General features: G+C 49.7%; 4 protein-coding genes across 4 annotated transcripts; 3 read left to right on the forward strand and 1 right to left on the reverse strand.

The window, feature by feature from the left end:
- Window positions 1-1,365: 1,365 nt before the first annotated feature.
- On the reverse strand, window positions 1,366-7,163 carry FOBCDRAFT_247362 (uncharacterized protein; the record flags this gene model as incomplete). The annotated part of the gene is made up of 1 exon (XM_031194719.3): window positions 1,366-7,163. The coding sequence occupies one exon, from the start codon at window positions 7,161-7,163 to the stop codon at window positions 1,668-1,670; it is 5,496 nt and encodes a 1,831-aa protein (XP_031029457.2). The 3' UTR covers window positions 1,366-1,667.
- An 866-nt stretch (window positions 7,164-8,029) lies between these two features.
- FOBCDRAFT_213437 (uncharacterized protein) lies at window positions 8,030-11,451 on the forward strand. Its single transcript, XM_031194720.3, has one exon. It carries the CDS (start codon window positions 8,123-8,125, stop codon window positions 11,165-11,167), a length of 3,045 nt encoding a protein of 1,014 aa, XP_031029458.2. The 5' UTR covers window positions 8,030-8,122; the 3' UTR covers window positions 11,168-11,451.
- A 5,178-nt stretch (window positions 11,452-16,629) lies between these two features.
- On the forward strand, window positions 16,630-21,372 carry FOBCDRAFT_284736 (uncharacterized protein; the record flags this gene model as incomplete). The annotated part of the gene is made up of 2 exons (XM_031194721.3): window positions 16,630-19,202; window positions 19,281-21,372. Coding segments are annotated over 2 exons (4,479 nt in total), but the record flags the coding sequence as incomplete, so codon positions are not given.
- A 632-nt stretch (window positions 21,373-22,004) lies between these two features.
- FOBCDRAFT_314785 (FAD dependent oxidoreductase-domain-containing protein) lies at window positions 22,005-23,642 on the forward strand (the record flags this gene model as incomplete). Its single annotated transcript, XM_059611967.1, has 2 exons — window positions 22,005-22,713; window positions 22,761-23,642. Exons 1-2 carry the CDS (start codon window positions 22,078-22,080, stop codon window positions 23,640-23,642), a joined length of 1,518 nt encoding a protein of 505 aa, XP_059466635.1. The 5' UTR covers window positions 22,005-22,077.
- Between the last annotated feature and the right edge of the window lie 277 nt (window positions 23,643-23,919).

Here is a 23,919-nt window from a genome sequence, read left to right on the forward strand (position 1 = left end):
ATCAATCAATAATGAAGGGTGTGGGTTGCACAGACGAGGGAGGGTGTGCGATCGAAAAGGCAACCGAGGGGTTTGTACTGGGTACATGTGCTTTTGCATGGGGATGAATGGAAGCTGTCGATATGATATTAGGTAAGATATCACAATATTCACAGAATTGCGATGAAGAAGCTGGAAGCAGCTTTGAATCAGAGAAACAGTCAAAGCAAATCATTAAAAAACATTCTGTTGTCTTTGCAACCATTGAATAATGTCTTAAAATTACCCCCTATGAAGAAAGAGTCAGAGCAACCAGGCTACGCCTCTTCAAAGTATCTGTACCTGTAACCCCAGCACTTGGGTTAAGTCCAGATGCTTTATGCCCTTTTAGGTCGTCCGGGCTTGTTGCTCCTCCGCAAAACTGATTGGCTTCCAGGGCATCATCTATCATCTTTAGGGAGCCCAAGTCGCCCTACCGCACCAACCCGCCCTGAATTTCTAGCAGGCATTGATGGATGATACCGAACCGAAAAGAAGCGATAAACCCAACGTCAAGATGAAAGGACGTTGATAGACAAATGATTTCCCTAATTTACAACCACGCCAAGATAACTCCTTTGTTTTAACAAATACACTATTTTCCTATCAACCTCTCATATCAACAGGGTACCTGACGCTCGTCTCCACGGTTGGGTTTCCTTTCCCTTTTCTTCAAGCCCAAGGGGCACCGCCACCAACGAAAAAAAGCTTGTTATTTAACTACAAAACCGCCAGCGCAAAAAGCTGAGCTCAGACATGATCACTTATAAGCTCGTGCACATGAGATAGATTTCATCTCCAGGGCCATCCCAGCTAGACTACGCCTGGCCAACAGCCCGAAGATTCCCGCACCCTGGACAATTCCAGAACATTTCTTATCCCAGCCCAGCAAGGATGCTGATGTCTGACTCGTCAGTAAAACACATATAATGTGGCTTGTTTCTACTGGAAGGAAAGAAAAGAGTCAGAAATGTTTGCCGTGCCTTGTATCACGCGACCATTGCCCAGCTTTGAGAGCCTGAACAACCTTGATAGAAGCTTCGTAACTTTATTAGTGAAGCTCCCAAAATGGGGTGCGTATCTCTGACGTCGATGAGGCTGCACCATGATCAGCGTGACTTCATCCTGCAGCCAAATAATATTCTGTTACAAGGTACCCTTGAAGATTACCGTTTTGTAACTGATACTTTACCGAGTGGACGCGTTTGGGCTACAGCATCATCCGCATGACAGACCAGGCTAAGACCTCCCTTGTCAATGCGTCTCGTATTAATTGTTCGACACTTCACTGCTTTTCACTTCTGTTGCAATGCTTAATCTTCAGTGCAGCTTCAATATCCATGACTTCTCATACCATGTATGTATTCATACAGCTCATGTCCCCATAAGCTATGTAAGATAATTACTCGTAATAGTCAACCCATGAACTCCTACCAATGCCAAAATCCAGCCTGGCAATGCCATGTTCATTCATAATCCGTTTTCCTACCCCTTTAAGGGCCATTCCCTAGCCTCTCGCTCCCTTGATCTGAGAAAAAAAAAAAAAAAGAAATCAAACCAATTTAAACATTCCACAAACGCCTCATTCAAATATGCACAGCTCAACCCCCCCTTCTCGCCTCTTGAATTATACACTTTTGTAATGCCCCTTAGGCAAAGCTGTCCTCTGCATTCCAACGGCTGCTTCGCATCGTCCCCATTGTCTCATTTTCCACCGTTACATCTTTGCAAGGTGAAGAGTTTTCACCCACGAGTGTCTCATCCGGCAACAGGCCCTCAGCAACCAGTGTCTGAAACACGGCGTCTTTGGCTAGGACCGTCTCTCGGTCGATGCCGAGCCCATCCAACTTTCGTAGCCTCTTGCAACTTGCCACAAACACAATTTGGTGTAGTCGTCGCCGTAACTTGGTCATCTCGTCTAGTCGACTAGAGAATAGCTGATCTCGCTCGACATCTGTGTCAGGCAGCATAAACGGGTCAATGTAGCCCTCGCGATCCGCAGGAACCAACATCTGCGTTGGAGCATAGAAACCAATCGTGATAGGATTGTCCCTCAGATCAAGCTGAGTGAGATGTGGAAACTCGATGAGCAACTCCGTCACCATGGTAGAATCAGCCAGTCGGTTGCCTGCCACAAGGAGCTTCTTGAGTCGTGGAATGAACCGGAGCGGTTCCAAATCTCGGATCGCGTTGAAGTTAATGTTCAACGTTCGGAGGTTAGGCATCAGCTGACCAAGGTTGTCTGGCAACGCCTGAATCCCACAGTTGGCGAGCTCAAGGAGTTGCAAGTTGAGAAAGTCCACTGTGGGCTCAAAGGTGCCCAGGTAGTTGCCAGAAAGGAAAAGCTTGCGGACTTCGCAAGCTGAAGAAAGGAAGCCGAGGTCGAGAGCCTTATCTGCCCGCTGCTCCCTGAGACTCAGGCTATCAAGCTTTCGAGCTCGGCTGAAGCCACTCAACTCAGTAATGCGGTTGCGATCAGCATGTACTGAGTGTAAGTTGGGCAAATTACTGACGTCCAAGCAGGTAAGTTGGTTATCGCTCAGTTCCAACTGACGGAGTGTCTTGATACACGATGGCGCCACAAAGCTTGTAAGCTTGTTCTTGGACAACCTCAAGCGTGACAGAGCGGGAGCCAACTCCAAGTTCCGGATCGATGAAACTCGGTTGCCTCCCAAATCGAGTTCAGTGAGGCGCTCCATCTTAACTCTTGCAAAATCAACTTCCTCGATTAAGTTGTCTCGGGCTCGAAGAGACAGCAGTCCATCATGGGTATCGAGGCCATCAAGGCTCGTCAGTTGGTTGTTGTCGGCCCTGATGCTTCGCAGATGTACCAAACCCTTGAGAGCAGAAAGGCTCTTGACCTCGTTACCAGATATATCCACGTACTGAAGGTTCATCAAGTGATCCCAAGATGTCAACTCGGTCAGCATATTCTGGGATACCTTTAGCTGCCGAACACTAGGCGGCACACCGTCCAAATGTCCCAGTGCATTCTTGGAAGCGTCCAGTGTCACCAGCTTGCCGCAGAACTGGTCTAGCATGTGCAGGCTTCCCAGACGTTTCTCGTGAAGATCTAGTTCTGTGATGTCTTCCCAGTAAGGCTCGTACGGCTCAACCTCACTAAGCTTGTCCACAAGTTCCCGTATCGTCATGGACATGACCTTCTTGGATCCATCTCCAGTGGCTGCATGCCGTCGACCCATGACATAGCTGACCTCGAAGCCGAACGACTGATCCGTATTATTGATAGTAAATTCAGACAAAGGGCTAAGGGAAAGTTTTCCGACATTCTGGCCAATCATGACACTGTCGTCTGCAGGAGTCGGGTAGAAGTTGTTGTTTGGTGTTGGGTTTACAACGAAGCTCAGACTGGTGCGTCGGCCGTCGGGTGTTTTGTGACTGACGACGCTTGTGTCCCCAATGATGCTGACTTGGCGCTGGTCATCAATAGGAAGCTCGATTGTACTATCCTCGTCTTGCTCGTCAATCCGCGAAACAGGTCGAGGAACAAATGCTGGGCCATTTCGTGAGGGGATACGGTTACTCCAGCCCTGTCCATTACCGCCGCTCTTCAACGCTGATTTTCCAATACTGGCATGGCCTGGTGACTTCCTAGGTGATGAGCTGTTGTTGAAATGGCCATTGGGAAGCTCCGGATCATCTTCAAGGTTGTCCAAATCCTCTGCCACCACCACATCTTGTATGATGGATGCAACCGGCGAAGAGAACGTGATGGTGAGGTTACGTTTCTTGGTGGTCGTCGAGGGAGTACTGCTAGCCTTGTCGTCGTGGAAGCTGCTCTCATCTTGACAAGATTCTTCAAGATATAGCTCGGAATCCTCCATTACCCGGGCATCCAACTTCTCGAACTCTTCTCCGACAAGGCTATTCATCTCCGGGCTCAGTTGCCCATCAGGTGACAATGTCGTAAAGCCTCTAGCAGATTGGAACTTTGCAAATTTGGATGGGCTGGTGGGCGACCTCGCCTGGCTTGGACTGCTGGCCGCGTTGCTCTTCTTGGCGGTGGTGAGATGGAGATTCTGCATCTCTCTCGTCAAATCCACAGACAAATCTGGGATGCTGGCGAAAGGATCATCCTCACTGTCTGATGGAAGAATATTCATGGGCCGCCGCGTAGGTGTCTCCTTCTTCTTGATCCAGATATTGTTTTGCTTATCGAGATACATACTGCCCACTCGATCCGGGATAAGATGTGACACACTTTCGGGCATGATAGTTCTTCGGGTCTCAGAGCCATGCGAGGACGTTGTAGGATAGGTTCTGTTTGTCGAAACCCCCGATGACTGCGAGTGATAGTCGCGTGAGGGGCTCGATGGCGGCGCATCATGAGCAGGGCCAGCTGACAATCGAATGTTGGGTGGATCGCTGATGACTTCATCTTCAGTGTTGTATGACAGCTCTGATCGCTGGCGAGGCGCCTTCTCAATTTCCCGCTCAACTTCTTGATCGGCAAGAATTGCTTCCTTGACTAGGCCCATGGATCGCATAGACAAGGTAATGATGTCTCCCATATCGCTGAACTCCTGGTACTTCCTCAACCGCTTGATCAGCTCTGGATCCTCCTGATGCTTGGGTGGTCTGGGCATGGGGTTTCCTTCGCGGCTTGGAGGACGAGACAAGGGCTCATTCGTTGACTCCTGATAAGAATCATCGAGGTCATCCCCTTCGGGTGTGCCATGCTCAGCCTCCGATTCTTCAACACTTGAGAGACCTGGTGGTCTCACTTGGTTGCGGATCATGGCCATGATCTGTGCAGCCTGGTCGACAAAGTCCTGAGTCCTAATAGACGGTTTACGGTCTACCTCACTATGGCCTTCCGTAGAATATCCTAGAGTCTCCTCCTGCAATGCCCGGATAAGAGTCTTCTTCGGCTTTTCGTGGGTCATATCATCCTCCGAGTGCATGGTCTCGTTCGGCTCACTACGCTGTGACGATCCCCGGCTTGGCGTAGGACTGCGTGGGCGGAGAATGTTTCTCATTGCAAGCACGTTGGGGTTCGCAAGTTGGAACTCACTAGGTCGTGCATCCTTGCGTTTCTTTCCCATAATCGACTGCATGTCACGGCTGGCGGATTCTACCCCTTCTAATCGATCCTCGCGGCCAAAGGCAATGTCAGAACGATGTAGCGTACGGCGACGCTTTGGCGTTGGATCCTTGGACGGAGACGTTCGAGGTCTCTTACCCTCTGATCCGCTATCGCGTTTGGGGGTATTGACATTGCCTGGAGCACCCTTTGCTGGACTCAGAGATTTGCTGTGGATGTGACTAGAACCTGAGATTGTCCTATGATGCTTGCTGCCAGATGATGATGTGGACTTGCCCCGACGTCTGCGTACAAGTAACTGGGCGTCAGGACTAGGAGACGCTACCTGCTCTGGATGTTGAAGAACTGACTCAACTGGTGGAATATCTGGTGATTGAGGGGCATCATTTTCCTTGTCGGAATAGACTGGATCTCCTTGAGAGACATAAGAAACTTCCTCACTAAACTCGTATCCTTCGAGATCTCCAAGGCCAAAACGACTGAAAGATCTCCCACTGATGGGTCTATGACTCGTTGTCGGTAAAGCAGGACTAGACATGGAGTCTCCGTATTCGTGAGCGGGCATATCGGACTGATCATGAGGAGCTTGAGATCCTGAGGATTGCCGGGAAGGCGTACCCGACATGCCTTCCTCGAATTGACTGATACGTCGAAGGAGTGTTTGGTTGGTAAAGGTATCATAAGGGCCAAAAAGCTTGAGAGGACTTCCAGCAGATGGCGCGCTTCTGCCTGGATTAATCTGCTTCTTGTCTGGACTGGGGAAAGGGGCTCGCGGCAAGGACGGACTGATGTTGAAGTAGTCGTTTTGATATGGGTTGGTAACTTCCGTTCGTATGGAAGGAAACTGTTTGGGAGTGCTGGCCTGCAGGGACTCCTCTGGAAGCATTCCACTTGTGTCAACACCCAAGCCAGGGCTGAGATCACGATAGCGAAATGAACCATCGCCTGAGCGACCTCCTCGTTGAAGATTCAAGAATCCACCTTTTGTTGCATATTCTTCAGTATCCTCAGGAGTAGCAGAAGTTTCCTGATTAGGCTCATCAAATCCCGTCTTAGGGTCAACTGCAGGATCGAGAAGCATCTGATTAATGCGCAAGGCTTCGAGTTTCTGCTTCAATCTGTCTGCTGGCAGCTCAATGGGCGCAAAGTCCATATTGCCGTCCTTGTCGCTCTGCTTGCCGATAAGAATGGGACTGAAATCTTCGTTGCGAATCACGCTTTGGCCGCTGATCTTTCGAACGCTACCGTTCGTCTCAGAAGGAGCGCTTAAACAGCTTTCATCGCGATAAGACTCATCTCGATGTCTTGAGGGGGTTTCATCTCGGGGGCTAGGTATACTGGACACCATAGAATCTTCCACATTGAGCTTGTATTTTATCTCTCTTTGTGCCCGTCGGGGGCTCGGGCTCGGTGTAACATCGTTTGGATACAATGGCTCTTGGTCCTCGAGTTCATCGAGTTCGTCGAGTTGACTCAGATCGGGTTCGAGGTCGTGGCTGGCGACGCGCTGGGGGTATGATGGTGGGCTAGACGGCATCATAGATGACTCCAGGCGTCCCTCTTCGTCTCCATCGTCGCCTGAAGCGTCGGGCGGTCTGAACATGTCTTGTAATCCGGTCGCAGCTGAGCAAAACAGGTCGCGCTGTTCGCCATACTGAACGTCGCCGTACACCAGTCGTCTCTTCCACTCCGGTGTATCCTGTTGCCTTCCAGGTGACGATTTGTGTTGAATAGTGTTATGAACAACTGATGCGGTCGTGGAGGCAGACACAGATCGACTGGCAAACCTTCCAGGTGGGAATTTGGAGCCTTGTGATGATGGTCTAACGATGCGCTGGCTCGAAATGTTGATATCATTCGCAGTGCGCTCGCTAAGTATATTGAAGCTCGAATCGCGAGCAGCTGATGACAATTGGGGTCGTGAGCCCAACGTTCTACGCGGTATCCTACTCGGCGTCTCCCTGGGTTTTGTCTTGGGTTCTTCAGTATCTTTCAGAGGGGGGAGTTGAACGGCGGAGGAATCAGATCTGGGCTGAGAAACCCAATCCTCGGACAATGAGTCCAACCAAGCGTGCTCCATGGTGTCACACTGGAAGGGCAAATCAAAGTGTAAAAATGTCAATGCGAAGCCATGAACTAAACAAAAATCATAGGCGGCGGTTGGTGGGGTCGCGAGGTGATGTGTTTATGTTGCAAGTGTTTAAGGTACTCAAAGACAAAGTCGTAGAGGAGGGAGGAATGAGAATGCTGAGGTGAAGATGCATTAAACCACAGGCGAGAAGTAGGGCTGTTGAACTAAGACATGGGGTCTCGACAAAATATTTAAACAAACAAGCACATGCGAAATACAGATCGAGACGACGTTGTTTGCGCGTATCCTTGAGCTTTGGACTTTGGAGAATCGAGATAAACAAGACCAGGGTCCTTGATACGGTTAGAGCTGTTGCTCTGTCAACGGTGGGGCTCTGCCGGGATCACGTGCGCTAGCCATCATCTGGAACGATCTTAGACATGGTGATAAGGTAAAGCATCTGTAAATGGATCGAATTCTCCCTTGAAATCACAAAAAGTTTTGGGGTTATGAGCTTGATGCCCATTCTAAGTTGCAAATCTGCAAACGGAGTAGTATCATGGGACGAAAGGCCTGGTTTGGCGCAATCATGGGTCTTCAGGAAGCCTTTTGTCACCTTATTAATGAAGATGGTCTTCAGATTTCAATTATAAACAAAAGGATGAATACAAACACTTTCTATATTGTTTCTTATTCGATTCCGCTCATCAAGAAGAAGAATGTCCACTGTGAATGGACTTCCCTCGCTCTGTGTCACTGTCATGACGTACAGTAAAGCACTTTACGCGACACCACGTGACACGACGCGGGGCGCGTCTCCCTGGTGATAGACCGTGCATTCCATTTCTTTAGACAGGGATCGTGAATCAATAGAACGACTAATCACCCAAACAGTCGGTCAACGCTATATATGCTTTTAAAGACAACGATTTTCCACCTGGACGGCGCAAGCCTCCAATACTATCAACATGGCCGCCCAGACCGCTGATCCTCTAGCGGACGAGCTCGCTCTGGGATGGGGTGAAGACACGATTTACTGCGGAGCGACTTGCGACCCCGAAGATGTCTTGTACGAAGGTTCAGACGACGAAAACTATGACAACCCCATATCACGAAAGCTACGTATCGAAGCAGCAGGTCAACGATTTCTCGACGGAAAACCTCCAGTCCTCTTGACCGCATTGCTTCGAGGCCCGTTTGATGCGAAGTCCTCGAACTGGGTTAACCCTTGGCGTTCAAAGCACCGAACGGCTGGAAATGCAAGAATAATAAGGACGTCGCCTGGGAAATTGAAAAGGTCCGCCAATGTTAGACGCAGCGTATCTATACCAGAGACAGTTCAGCCGGCTAGTGATAGTCTGGAATGTCACCTCCCGAGCCCCGAAAGCCTTAACCAAACTTCTGAGACCGAAATACACCCTTACCTGGAAGAAGATGAACTGGCCAAGGTCCGAGAATGGAGAGATGCCGTGGACGCTGAGAAGAAACCGAAGGACGAGTTTTGGGCATCGACACCACAAGGGTCATTGTCTGAGAGAAAGCGAAAAGCGAAGGGATCTTCATGGCTGAAACATTTGGCGAATAAACGACGACGAACAGATGTCATGGAAACGGGTTCCATTGATACTCCAGTCCCGTCTCGAAATCAACCTTCGCTCTCAGCTACGAAGGCGTTCAACACATCCTTTTCAAGTGTCCCCGATCGCTTGCCATCTTCCGCTATTGCGACAAAGAGATTCTTCTCAACGCCGCAACATGAGCAACCCACTTCAGAGGACGAACTATCCTGCGATAAGGTTACGTTGGATCGAGCCTCTGCGCCTTCGTCGTCACTTTTATCATGTCTACAGTACACTCCAGTCCTGGACTCACATGCGAATATATCATCACAAGACAGCACCGAGCAACAAACACCAAGCAAAGTCTCGGTTCCTCAACGAGGCTCTGTACCCGGAACAGCTGATTTGGGAGCTCAAGGTGAAGCTGCCAGCGATCCAACACCTCGCCCAGCTTTTGAGACCCAAGAAGATGCCAGTTTCTGTTTCAAAATGCGACCAAAGCTCAATCAGGATGTTGGGGCTGCATCAGACCAAGATGTCTGCATGTCCAGAGATGAGGACACTTGGTCTGGTCTGTCATCGCCTAATAATGATATGGCCAGCACCATATCCGATCCACAAGAAAGTACACCAGCAGAGGAGGGGCGCAGCCTACGAGACTCAGAATCAGCGATGGAAATTGACCAAATAGCTATGACAAGTCCTCTGTCATCTATTTCAAGCAAAGAGTTTCGTGGATTCGGCATTTCTGAGGAACCTCACAGCCGACCGGATAGCGCCAGTGGTTCTTCGATGATTGACACCACGCCATCTGATTCGAAACTCACAAGTTATCCTAGTCAAGAGTCAGCGGAAGAAGTAATAGTGCTCGTTGCTGAAGAAATGCCCAGCGAATGTCAACAAAACACAGAGTCAGAAGACGAGGACATGGGTGGGACAGCCGATGTCACCAGCAGCCTGGCTGTAACTGAAAACCACGAGGGCAGCGTCACTGCTTCTGTGGGTGAATCTAACGAAGAAGAGGAAGAGGTTGGCAAAGCGAAAGCCACTGAAGTCGTATCCCCAACAACAATCAATAATAGGACGCCACAACCCTTAACAGGACGTCGCGAGGCTGAGACGACGCCATCAAAATCCACAACATCGAAACTTGGCAATGACAGCTCAACACCTTCTCATGCTGAGTATCTTCTCAGAACTTCAATCAAGAAGAGATTCATTCCTGAAAGCTCATGGGAAAAGTTGGCAAAATTGACTGGAAGTCCGTCTTATCAAAGCTTGCCCCAAAGAAGAGCATCTCTCCCATCGAAGCAGGCCTCCAACTCTCCCAGTGGTCGACGAAAGACAGCATCGGTTCAATCTACTCCCAAGAAGACGAATCCACGCCGAGCTTTGAGTCTTCCTCAGCCTTCGTTACAGAACGTGAGGCCAACCGTTGTCGATAGTCCAGCCAAGGAGCAACAGCTGGAGCAACAGCGCCAGCCCAACTCACCAAAGGACACACGTATTTCCTTCTCACAGCAGACCCCATGGGTTGATAATAAGCTTTGCCTGGGCCAGATATCTACAGACAACCCTATGTCAGAGTCAAAGGAAACGGGCACTATCGTGGCTGAATCCAGCCCTGTGGAGCAAACACCATGGACAAACGAGATGGCCGAACTGCCGACAATACCCCTGGCCCTGACGCCTGTTGTCGAAATAGAGGATCGCACAGCAGTCGAAGAGCCAAACACATCAGCCGTTGCATCTCAAGTTGATACGCCACTACAGGATGCCTCTGCGGCAGCCACAACAGTCATAGAATCAACACCTGAGCCCCAATTCTCGGTCAAGTCATTTGCATCCTTCAGATCAACTTCCCCAGCACATAGTTCTCGTAGAAGCAGGCGCGCTGTTTGGAGGGGATCGGGAGCTCGTATGCCAAGCACGCAAGGTATTCTGGCTTCCGCAACTAAGAATCCTTGGGTGGTCAGGAGCTCTGAACGTCGAGTCTCATTCGCACCGCTACCCCATGAGACCAAGGGATATTCGAGTAACCCAACAACACCCTGCCCATCTACGTCTAAGAGACGTCAAGGCTCACCACCACCTGATACTCCTATGTCTGAACTTCCTACGTCAGGAGATGACAAGTTCCATAAGCACTTTGATGCCGTGGCGCGGGGACCTATTATCCGTCACAAACAGCGTTTGCTTCCATCAGAATCACAGCGTACAGTTGGCAGTCCAATGCCAGACGCTATGGCAGAGGCTTTCCTTTCGGCAGACCAGCTGCGTCAATCGACTCCTCCTGCGGATCCGACTAAGAGCGATCGCGAGTCCGATGAGTCGCAGGACCCTATGGAAATGGCCGAGGATGTTTTCCGCGAGATGGACCACGTTTTCGAATGGAATCTTAGTGGAACCGACTCATCACCTCAGAAGACTCAGGGCCAGCAAAGTCCATGGTGAAAGGATCACCAGGATTGTTTACAACTATTCGAGGATTTCATTACGGGCTTTGCCCCTATGGATAGATATACTACTTTCACAAAAAAGGCTTTTGTTTTTCATGCGTCAGCATTCATGCCGAGCGTCGTGGACCTCGAGCGTGTCGGGAGTTTAAGGATGAACAGGGAATGAAAGACACGACAGTCCTACTACGGGAGTCATATATAGAGGTTCACATACCACTCAGGCGTACAACGGGTAGATATCTCAAGTAGATTCAACGCGAATTGAAATTATATTACATATACTCAGAATCATAATTGTCAGTGACGGAGTAGCAAAGACGAGACACGCAGGCTCTGCTACAGAGGCAACACTATCAAACTCGAAATTGAATTTACGGCACGCGTCAATGGAGAACAGGACCAGCTTAGAGCTACAAAGCATCGACTACGTATTGTACACTCAGTCAAGTAAGTCCCTATTGTTCCAGCCACGTGCAAGCCCAACATTCCGGGGCCCTGGAAACGAGGTGACAAGCTTTCTCAAGCTGTACCTCGTAGCATTCGATTCTGACACCGCTTCTTACAAATGCAAATCATGACGAAGACGCATAAAAACTCTTTTCCTTCGCCTATTCAAAAAGAAACGTGCATGATGCAAGGCATGTAATGCTGTCTCCCTTTCATCGCCCATGAGCCCGCGGTTACGGAGCTGATTCGCCAGGAACCAAAGTGCGCCTCACAAATCTCTAATTGAACTTAACTTAACTTACGTTTTGATGTTTTTAATGGCAGCATGTAAGGATTATGCCAAGTAGTACAACGAAGTACTTTCTCGCCCTGATTACACGCCCCCTGGCGGCACATGGTTGCGAGGGGAGCTGTTTGTGGATGGGTTGAGCTAGATCGACGATTCAGTGTGTTGAAAGCTTTGGCCAGTGGAAGTTTCGGTGTAGACTAGAAGCAGCGACGGAACGTGTGTCAAGATGCCGGAATCGTATTCTGGAGATGATCTCTCAGGGGGAATACTTGTCGTCCGTGTTGAGAAATTGAGGATTCGATGCCAGGGCCGCTTGGATATCTCAGTAACACAGCGGGATCGGGGGTGGAGCAGTTTTCCGCCCAGTCCGGTCCCGGGAACGGTAATATGCATGCTCTGGAGGAGGAAGCTTATTAGTCGGACCTGAGGTATAGATCCACGCAATACCTTGATGTAATTCCGGTCTTGCCTTGCTAGGGCTGTCGTCTCTTGTCTCCAGCTGCACGTTGCGCTTGGTGAGAAGACCCATTTGCAAGAGTCAGATGACCACGAAGTCTGTGGGTTTGTGGATTTGTGGATTTGTATCCATATACTGGCAGATATCTAAGAACATGAATCCAAGGTCTTTCGTGGAAAATACCAAGAGGCGGGGGATCTTGATGCAGAGCAAGGCCGAGTTGAGCCCTACTACGAAGCAGATAACAATCGACCGGGTCTTTAACCCGGTTGAAGCGGCTAAAGAAGGGCCTGCATTGATAACCACCCTTCAGTCACTGTCTTCGGTGAGAGTGACAGAGAAGCACACGACATATCCAAAGGATCGGCCGGTTCTCCTTCCACGGTGCTTCTCGCTTCCCCTTCCCCTGAATTGGCGCTGAGCCAACGCCGTAGGACATGTCTCACTCGAGATAGTCCATGCCACTCAAGATTTGAAGCCGGGGGTGACAATGAGGCCGGGTCGTGTTGAAGGTTGAGGTTTTCGAACGTCATGGAACGTGAAGTCGAGGCACGTTGTTGAGAGACGGACAACTATTGGCTGAAGAGTGATATACACATCTCTGTGGCATTGACTTTGGCGAGACAAAAAAGAGTCTAGCTAAAAGATGGGGTATATCAGCGACTTTGATGATTGGACAATCGAGGTAGGATGGTCAGGGCAGGGCTTGTTCCATGTATTCATGTCTTGATAATTGGTGTTGGTGTTGGTGTAAGAGACCCAAGAGCCACTTCGGCGGGATGGGACGTGCCGCCATCGTGTAAGCTACAGTAGCTCAACAAGATGATACGACCAGGCACAACGTCTCCCTCAATCAGTTGAACAAAACCTTTCATCATTCATGCGTTTTGAGAAATGGTAAATTTGTCCGGGGCACAGGGGAGGTTTGATAACAACAGTATCTTTTACCCGGAGCGATATAGGGTAAGGTCTAACCATGGATGTTTCAGTGCACGCCTCTTTCGGATCAAGGGCTCGAAACAAATTCCACCGATTAAACGTTGCAGACCAAACATCCATGGCTTCATGCAAGTATTCGCACCGTTGGCGGCCGCAGTCATATGTAAACTCGGCTCTTCTGTCTTTCTTGCGGCTGATGCATATTATTAGCGGGGATATCTCGACAACGATCCAACGTCTAACAACACACCCCAAGGATATAAGCTAAGCGCACAATTGTGACAATAGAAGAAAGAAATAGCGTCTCGTGCGATATACCCTACTCTGCAATGGGCATTCGGTATGGGACTCGAAAATGAAGCGATCCATGGTAGCTTGTTCACGTTTCCATGAAAGCAATTTCAGGGGAATATGATCGAGCTCAAAGCAAAAAAAGAAAACTCATAACACGCCAAAGGGGGTACGGACGGCAGGGCTGGAGCCATTCAACAGAGTTGCTGAGAAAACGTGTCTCGGGGGTTTCATTGTGTCATCGGAGATTGATGAGCTGGCTATGATGATGATGGAATGAGGAAGCTCTGTGCTCTGGGGTTAGCGACTGAAAAGACCGGACGTGGCAAGACGACACCAGACTCTCCATCTACTGGCCAAAGCCAACATGTTGTGTAATGGATAATAAAAATGTAAATTGTAAGCCATAGACCGTGTCTGTCGTCTGAACCAATACCAAACCATCCAGATGTCAATGTCTTGTCTTGTGTGCACTGGGGTCTCAGCTTAGAGAATCTGGGGTTATGATCAGCGCATAAATGAAATCGCACTGTCGGCGCAACTGACCTGACCTGATATCAATAACACCCATCATGGATGCATTGCGAAGATGTCATGATCTTGGCCAGTCTCGAAGCATCACATGACACCCTTTTGGATTCCCACCAAAGAGAGCCCCGCACTAAGAGACACCATTTGATAGATGCATTGATGGAGGGTGAACGATTCGTGTGCGATGATGGGAGAGTATGACGAGATTTGTTGTTGATGGGCAGTTCTTTGCCTGCGATATGTGATTTACATGCAATGAGAGTTGCTCGATTAATTCTTAGAAACTGTAACCCGCCTTTGACTTACAACCTTCACCATATCAGCATAGGAGAGAACCCAACCTAGCCAACCAACAAGGACCTGCATATGCCATGTTCGACCAAACCAAAAGATTCCAAAACCTTAGCCACGCCACTTCTCTCTATCTCAACCTCGATCATTGTTCTCTTCACCTTTTGCTGCCAAGGGATAACCTAGTCTCTTCAGTGTAGCCTCGTTGGGGAACCAAACCATTCAGCAGCCGCATCAAAAGAGAGATGAAGCATCCAATCATGAAAGCCAATTGCTAACAGAAACCATCAAATGTCACGAACTAAACGTGGGTCTCCCTTGCGGTTTGCATAGCCGAGAATGAAAGGGTGAACGTGACCAAGGCGAAAGAAAAATCCAAGAAATGACCCAAGAATGACCCATTGATGATCCCTGTGAAACGCAGCATAGGTTCCGCCAAGCGGCCGACAAAATACGTCAGCCTTGGCTCAAAGTTTGCAACTCTAACTTTGAACTCGAGGACAAACAATTAAGACGTTGAGAGACATACATTCTCAAGATATAGCATTAGGAATCGTCGAATAGGCGTCTTATCAGCCATTGACTTCTACCAGACAGCACAGCTTCCTCAAAAGTCATAGGCATGATGCAGTTTTATTTCCTCACCCTCAAGCGGCAGGGTTAGATGAAAACCTCCACTTTCTGGCAGCAACGGCGCAGCGGGGCTTCTAAATAATTGCCTAAAGCATCATGAGCCTACCCAATAGTTATTCAAACTGGATCCATAATGATAAGGACATGCATGGGGGATCTGACGCTTCACGCATATCTGCGGAGCGTCCTTTTATAGCGGGACCAACTATGATACTCTTCCAGGCACATTGTAACTTCAATTGCAAACTGCGAGTGTAAGTGTGACTTACTGAAGTGGCAGGAAACATATGCAGATAATACTGGGCAATGCAGATCTGATAAGCAGAGGGAGAGGTAATGATTTGCAGTTGATCAGACTGAGAGTTTGAGTGATTCAAGCTGACTGAATTAATGCAATGAACGAATGTCGTTCCACAAGTCTGATCAGAGTAAACAGCTGGCAATGTCTATTTTGAGGCTGACTGACATCAAGGTCCCCTAGAATTTCACCTTCGAGAAGCCCGGTTATCTCGCAATCCATCCACATGGTAGCGATAGGGATCAATAGGAAGGGTTTAGCAAGCCACACCCCCTTCATTCCCATCTCATTCCCTCTCATCACAATCACAATCACAACTGAAAAACCTTATCAGTCTCTCAACACTCCCCTCCTCAACATCTGCTGTGTTGCAGTTTCATTAACACCTTGGCTTTAAATCCCTTGCTTTGACCGTCTTAGATAACAATAACCAGTGTTTGAGCCTCCCAACACTATAATCACTTTCTATCCAACCTCTCTTTCACATGGGCACCACGGATAGCTCTCCCGGTGCCGCAACACGTTAATTAGTATCCACTGGGGCGACCGCTGACTGGGCTTATCCAGCAGCTTGGGAATTGGGTTCCTGCGACGAGCACAGACTTGGGCTGAGTTTCCCGGTGTGTGCGTATACGGTATTGGTTACTAGGGCTGATCTGCTGCTGCTGCTCGACCAGCAATCCCTTCATCCATACGATGTTTTAGTTGCGGTGTAGGTAGAGACATACCGGGGAACGATGAAGCCAGGCCCGGAACTTGGCAATAAAAAAACTCGGCCTCCGGAAGTTAATTGAATACGGCCACTAAGAGCCCGGAACCCCGCGAAATGGCACAGAGATGGGCTGGGAATGGACTGGATTGCATTGATGTCTGGTTTGACCTGAAAAGTATCCGAGTCACCTTGACCTTGATCAAGTCACCCCGCCAGAGAGGCAACCCCTAGTCGCTGCCAAATGCCGGACTGGGTGCTGGGTCAGGTACTTGGCAGTCAAAAAGATACATATTTTTTTGATGGCTTGATGTTCTAGGGCACCCTCCCTAGCCCCCCCCCTTACAGTGAGTGACTGGGTGAGCAATGAACGCTCTGCTGGGTTTTACTGATGGGACTGCACTGGCAATGCCCCGCCCGGGCCATGAAGTGCCCCTCCCTCGGTCTCAGATAGCACTTTGACTTGCCTTACCGCCCCCCGAAAAAAGCCAACCTAAAGCCAAAGGCAAGCCCCCCCGGCCCCGTATCTACGAATCATTCCTCCACGCCCACATCTTCTCCCATCCACATTCATCCTCACAATCTCAACTCACAACTCGCAACTCTCTCCTTCTTCCTCTCTCCTAACAAACCAAGCAAAGCGTGTCGCGCCAGATGTCCTCCTCCTCATGTCCAGTCCGCATCGTCTGTCCGAAAATGCCGCACACGCCGTTCAGGTGAGCGAGCCAGAGCAATGTATCCGTACCTGTTCCAGTTCTGCGCCTGTCCTTGAGGCCCTGCCAGATACTTCTGCGACAGGCCATGGCGCTGGTGCAGGCATAGCCATAGGCGTAGGCGCGGGCGCGGGCGAAGATAGCAGTGTCGCTGGCCCTAATCATGATTATGATGATGTTGATGATACCCATCAAGGGCACCTTGACCAATCCCCCGCCGTCGCCCTCGCTGCTGATGTCGCTGCTGATCCCGCAGCCGACAACACTACTCCCACTCCCTCTTCCGTCTCTCCCTTCCTACCGCCACCCTCTGCAGACAAGGTGCCCAACAACGTGCCTGATTCTGTTCCTGATTCTGATTACTTGCCCCGTGGTGATGCCAATGCCAGGGACACTCCAGACCAAGCCGATACCCTCCCCATCGGCGCTGCTCTTGGCCCTGTCTCTGCCTCTACTTCCAGTAATAAGAAGGCCCGTGGCCCCGGTCCCCTACCGAGGCAGACCGGTCCTTCCCTACTGACCCAAGCCTTGGCTTCCGCGAGAGGTATCACCAATGTCAAATCTCCCAAATCCTTCTCTCCTACATCTACTCCTCCTATAACTTCGCCCTCTCCTGCAACTATTACAAATACATCTACTGCCGCTCGACAGTCTAACCTAGACAAGACCGTCCCATCCTCTGCGACTATCTCGACTCCTACTACTCCCACTGCGCAGTCGAGTCTTTGCTCGTTGACAGGGCCACCAACCGCTCCAGCGAACCTCGCTTCCCAATACGATCGCGATAGCGCCTTAAACCCCTTCGAATCTTCTTATCACAATGTTCCAGCTCAGCGCACCGCTCCTAGGCCGTTAGCTAGAGCCACTTCCGAATCTATCAATATGGGAGCGTCTACTACTGTTACAACGATGACGTCGCTCGTCCCTCGAGAGGCGGCGAGCGTCCCATCGACTTTTAGCCATTCAACTCTTGCTACTACACTTCGAGGTGCTCTTGATCATCGTGAACCGATTGACATGGCCCGTGGCAAGGCCTCGACATCTCTGGATCTCGATAGACAATCTGTTGACTATTACCAACCTCAAACCACAAGCTACACAGCAGCCCTTATTGACCGACCCGTCCCCCTCGATACTCGCTCAGGAACCAAGACACCACCTTTGGCGACGCGAAAGGAGGATGCGAACCCCGTTCAACAGAGGCCGATACAATGGGCAAAGATGCTGCCCCATTGGACTGGCAATGGCGCTGAAAAAACCGAAAAGATATGGTCCATTGGTTCTGTGGAAGGACAAGAAGAGGATGGCTTAGTTGAGAAGTCTGTGACTGAGGCAATGGCTGGCCTGGAGCATAATGCTCGTAGCCGCAAGTCTAGCTACAGCCTACGATTCTTCAAAGAAGGTCTGCCACCAGAGGATAAGCCACGTCGCAAGGATACAAAACAAACGGCGAAAGAAAAATTGACACCTCTCGAGGAGGATCATCAACATGCCTTGCGCGAAGCTTCCCAACCGACAACCTCTGACAAAGAGCCGACAGCCATTCGCACTCGCCAGGAAGACCGAAAAGGTTCTTTTTTCACATCAGATTCGCTCGATGAACAGCCTGTTCTGAGCACATCTCCTAGCGAGGATTATTTTTCCATTCCAGTCAATGGCTCCATCAAATCTGAAGACAAGGCGCCGTTGCGAGTGCAGCAGCCATTGTCCCAGGCCAAAGACGGAAACGAACAGGTGGAGTCGGCCAAAGTTGTGGGGCCGACTCCGGTCTCCAATGCCGAGGCCGCCCGTGAAGCCGAATTTGTGGAGTCCAGACGGGACTCGGCGGGCAGTGCTCATACTGATGTCGGATCTCGCGATGATGGAGAAGCCGAAGAATCTGGGGAAGAAAAGATCTCATCTGCCGTCTTTTTGCCCCACCAAGAGCTCCAAGATCCTTGTGTAAGTGAACCACAGGACCGCATTGCGGCCCGTAGTATCCGCGTGCGGTCTTTATCGCAAAGTAATCAACGCCCGTGGCTTGTGAAGGCCGATGAGCCAGAGTCAGAAGCCATTCATGAGAAGGATGAATCTCCTTATGGAATTTCCCGTCACCCTTCTCGTGAGAAGCTTACCTTGAAACGCGGTGACCTCATCCCTCAACAAGGTGAAGAGGGTGCCGTTATTGAGGAGGAAATCACAGTGACAACTGACTCTCATAAACAACCGCAAATCGTGAGCCAGTATGAAGACCATGTCCATGATCATCAGCATGACCCTCAAGAGCCTCTGGAGGCGATCGAGCTCATTCCGTATAAACATCAAGTTGGTGGACACACCACCCTCTGGAGATTCTCTCGAAGGGCTGTCTGTAAGCAACTCAACAATAGGGAAAATGAGTTTTACGAGACTATAGAGAGATACCACCGTGATCTGTTGCCTTTCCTTCCTCGGTACGTCTGATCGAATTGTGTTTTGCGACCCTTTGCGTCTGTATTATTGAGATCGTGCTGAAATGCTAATTTTGACAGCTATATCGGTGTATTGAATGTCACCTTCCAGAAACAGGCTCGCCGAAAGAGCACGTCCAAGAAAGACGAGGCGGCAGCAGCCGAGCGCAAGAAGGCACAGGAAAAGCTTGAGTCTAGTAGAAACGAACTGGAACAGAACGAGGGTCAGGAAGCCATTAAAGTTGAGAAACCGACAGGCCGAGTTGTTAGCCAGTCTCTCGCCAATAGCAACATCCCTGTTCCGACGGTAACTTTCGACGACAACAGGCACATTCTGCCCCGAAACCTTCTCCAGCCGATGCCTTTGCCAAGAGAATACCGACGACAAAGTATCTCAACTTCTACTGTATCAAATCCCTCCGTGCCATCTTCTGGAACATCGAGTAGACCGCCTCTGGATGAGCGACCCAACAGTTGGGGCGCAACCATGGTCAACAAGAGGTTGAGAAACGAGGTTTTCAACGACGCATTCCTGAAGGAACCTGTCAAGATTCATCGACATCGCCGACCACACCAACGATCAATTCCACGTCCTACTTTGCAACGTCTCCTACGATCCACGAATTCCGACCCTGCTTTGATCAAAAGTAACTCCCCGTTCATCAACGGTCACGATGAAGCAAGCGGCTATCCTCAAGAACGAAAGATTGCGCATCACTACTCACACAGTGATCTCGGACCTGGCATGAATGAATACGTTCAGTCTGAGCCTGAGCAGGCTCCCGAAGAAGTCAAGGATGTGACTGGAACAAGCGCTCCAGAGCCGGAAACTCTGAAGGAAAACCCTCTCGCAGCGAAGAAGAAGCGCAGGTATTCTGCTGGCGGTCTTCGACGGAAACCTGAGGATGTTAGAGAATCCAGGGGAGACTTGAAGTACTTTGAGGAGGCTGATGATGCTGGGTATAAGGGAGACAACGAAGATAAGCCCAAGCGACACTCAAAGACACATTCTACGAATGGACACCATCATCCTGACACAAATGATGCCCACCATCACTCACAGTACCTAGAGCATCTACGTCCTGAAGACGAGTTTGCCATTGAATCGACTGAGCCCACCCCGGCCATGGAAGAGACTGCCCATGAGTTCACCAAGATTCCTAGGCCAGTCAACCCGAAAGAGGCAAAGACTCAAAAGGATCGAGTCGAATACTTCTTGCTCCTAGAGGACCTTACCTCAGGGATGAAGAGACCTTGTATGATGGATTTGAAGATGGGAACTCGACAATATGGCGTGGAGGCTACTCCAAAGAAACAAAAGTCGCAAACTGAAAAGTGTCGAAACACAACATCAGCTGAGCTAGGTGTTCGAATTTGCGGATTGCAAGTGTGGAACGCTGCGAAGGAAACATATGACTTTCAGGATAAATACTATGGCCGCAAACTGAAAGCTGGAGACGAGTTCCAAGGCGCATTGCAAAAGTTTCTATACAACGGTGTCGATCTGCATAGTATTCTGCGACATATTCCAGTTGTGCTCAAGAAGCTTGGGCAACTCGAACAAATTGTGAGCAAGCTGAACGGTTACCGTTTTTACGCTGCGAGCTTGCTCATGTTTTACGACGGCGATACGTCCGAGGATGCGGACAACGAAACGATGTACGAGTCTACCACCGACTGTGCAACAGATACAGAGGAGACCTCGCGAAAGAAGACGAAGAACAAGAGGGAGATTGATTTCAAGATTGCGGATTTCGCCAACAGTGTCACTCCCTTTGATAAGATTGACGACAAGCCTTGCCCTCCGCAACACCCTGATCAACCTGACGGTGGATTTCTCAAAGGCTTACGTAGTCTGAGGAGATATTTCCTCCAGATTCAAAGGGACGTGAGACAGGAGCTGGGGCTTGATCCTTATGGTCGATTCTCGCATCACACGGATTATGCCGGAGATCTTGATGCCGAGAACGGGATGGTCAGTCTTTAGATGACCTTAGATAAGGACGGTGGTGTACGTTTTGAGACGAAGTGTCTGATACCCATTACTTCATTTCAATTTGGACGGTTTTACAAATGGATTTTTGCTTTTGCTGGAGTTTGGTTTGTTTTTCTTGGCCCTTTTCTCTTTCATGGCCAACTTCTCTCCCACGGAGGGACCCTGGAGTTCACAGGAATTATCACCATGGCGGTATGGAACTGGAACAAAACCCGAAGGGTAGAAGGAACAGGACTTATGTCTTATGACATGTTGAATTCAACTCAAAACATACCCTGCATCGGTTATGGCGCAACAGCAAACAGGAAAGGGGGGGCCGGAGCTGGAGTTTGAAAAGTCCGTTTTTATTGTCAACTCTTTGCTTCACTTGGGCTGGAAGCGAGTGATGGATTGAGGGGGAAGGAAAGGCAGCGGCTCTGGCTTCGCTGCGGGAAGTGCTTTTTTCTGGAATTTCTTGATGTGCAGTTCCTCGGTGTTGGGGATGGGGAACGAAAACCAGAATGATGATGGTATTTTTTGTTTAGCGATCTGCTTGTACCTTGACGGCAGTGAAACAGGCATATCCTGGTGGTTTAGGCAAGGTAGCTCTTAGACGTTAGAGAAAATGCAAGCTCAAAGGTCGTTGGTTCATACTCCGTATACTGAGGTCTGATGGTTTGGTCTCGTATCTAAGTGAACACAATATCTGCAAGACTAGCTTAGCGTCGCAACTGGTTCCTGCGAGATAACTGTTAGCTAACAACAACCCTGTCCAACCTATCATTTGTGGTTGGATGCATCGTAAAATGCTACTATTCATGCCGATTGTTCCTGTGTGACAGCTACATATTCTCTCCATAATAACCCAGCATGTTCACTTGACCATAAAGCTCGCCGATAAACATGGGTTCCGTTATATCGACGCTTAAATCAACGGCATCGGCCATATCATATGGCTTGAAGACTGTTCTGACGCTTCACAAGCAATTCTCGTCTCTTCTTGAACGCGCGTCCTCAGAACCAGGATTTCCCGTGCCAGAGCCCACAAAGTCATACTGGCTCGACGACCCGCCATTCCCAGCACTATGCGAGATCCAAGATGACAAGCTTCCCTCAGAAGTAGACATCGTCATCATCGGCAGCGGCATCACAGGCGCAGCCGTAACAAAATCCTTGCTAGAACTCTCCGACTCCAATCTACGAGTTGTAGTCTGTGAAGCAAGACAGCTATGTAGCGGTGCAACGGGTAGAAATGGCGGACATATTAAAAGTGCACCATATGATGAATTCGCCATGTTCAAGTCAAAGCTGGGACCGGAAGATGCGAGGAGGATAGTGAGGTTTAAGAGAAGGCATTTAGAGATGATAAAGCAGCTAGGGAAGGGCATTGAGGTGGCTGAGGTCAGAGAGGTCGAGACGGTAGATGTTTTTGTTGAGAGGGAGGATTTTGAGAAGGCGAAGAAGCAGGTTGAAGATGTTAGGGAGTGGATGCCTGAGGAAAAGCATCGGGTTTGGGAGGCGGAGGAGGCGAGAAAGGAGGTGAGTTTCCACGTCTTAGGTGACAACTGAGGCACTAATGAGGACAGTTTGGTATGAATGAGCTTGCTGTGGGAGCTGTAACTTATACGGCTGGTGCACTCTGGCCATATCGTCTTGTCACGAGTGTTTGGAATGATTTACTCGAGCGGTTCTCGGGGTTGAGCATCAACACTCATACACCGGTTGAGAAGGTATCTCATAACTCAGATGGCTCTTATACAGTTACGACACCGCGTGGAGTCATCAAGGCGAAGCATGTTATTCACACAACGAATGCTCATGCCGTACAACTTCTCCCTCCAGTAAGGGGCTGTGTCGTCGGTGCCATCGCACACATGAGCGCTCAACGACCAGGATCTTCATTCCCCCCAACCCACGGAAACCGCTCATGGTCTGTAATCTACAGCCCAGGCTTCGATTACATCACCCAACGCCCAGATCGACCAGATGGAACAGCAGGTGATCTTATGATAGGAGGAGGCTTCTTCCGCAGCCGCGAAGACGGTCTCGACCAAGTCGGAATCTGGGACGATAGTAAGAACCACGCCCTTCCCCTAATGCACATCCGCGGCGTGATGCCCTCCATCTACGAACCAAACTGGGCCTCCGGAAGCAGTCTTATAAAAGCCTGGACGGGAATCATCGGCTTCACAGGTGATTTGATGCCTCTTGTTGGACGAGCCCCTGGGTCGAAAGGGTCAGGGGAGTGGATGGCTGCTGGGTTCTGTGGCGAGGGGATGGTATATGCCTGGCTTTGTGGGACGGCGTTGGCGGTTATGGTGCTTGGTAAGGAGGGGGAGAAGCTGGGAGAGGGTGTTGGGAGGCCGGGGGGACGGTTGGAGGAGTGGTTTCCGGGGGATCTGCTGGGGGTTGATAAGGAGAGGTTGAGGAGGGCTTATATTGCTAATGCGGCGGACTTTTTCGAGTAGTTGACTTCAGTGTTGCAGTGAAGCAATGAGATATGGATGTTTTACTGGTTCAGCTGAGAGATTATGGTCTATGATGGGGGATGTTGGGGAGTGAAGCGTTGACGGCTGTCTGCCAGTGCAAGCTAAGGCTTCATGCATCACCACTTTCATCTCACGTGTAATCGGTATAATTACACTTGTTATCAGCGCACTTCTTCCTTGATTCATTCGGTCTCTTTCTTTCGTTTCTTTCTCTTCACCTTCACACTCACCTTTTTCCAAGCGTTGCAACTCTGCC

The sequence above is a fragment of the Fusarium oxysporum genome, chromosome I (genome assembly GCF_013085055.1).
Source record: "Fusarium oxysporum Fo47 chromosome I, complete sequence".
Taxonomy (NCBI): domain Eukaryota; kingdom Fungi; phylum Ascomycota; class Sordariomycetes; order Hypocreales; family Nectriaceae; genus Fusarium; species Fusarium oxysporum.

Coding starts and splice junctions, on each gene's coding strand:
- FOBCDRAFT_213437 (XM_031194720.3), top strand. CDS start 8,123: ATGGCCGCCCAGACCGCTGATCCTCTAGCGGACGAGCTCGCTCTGGGA.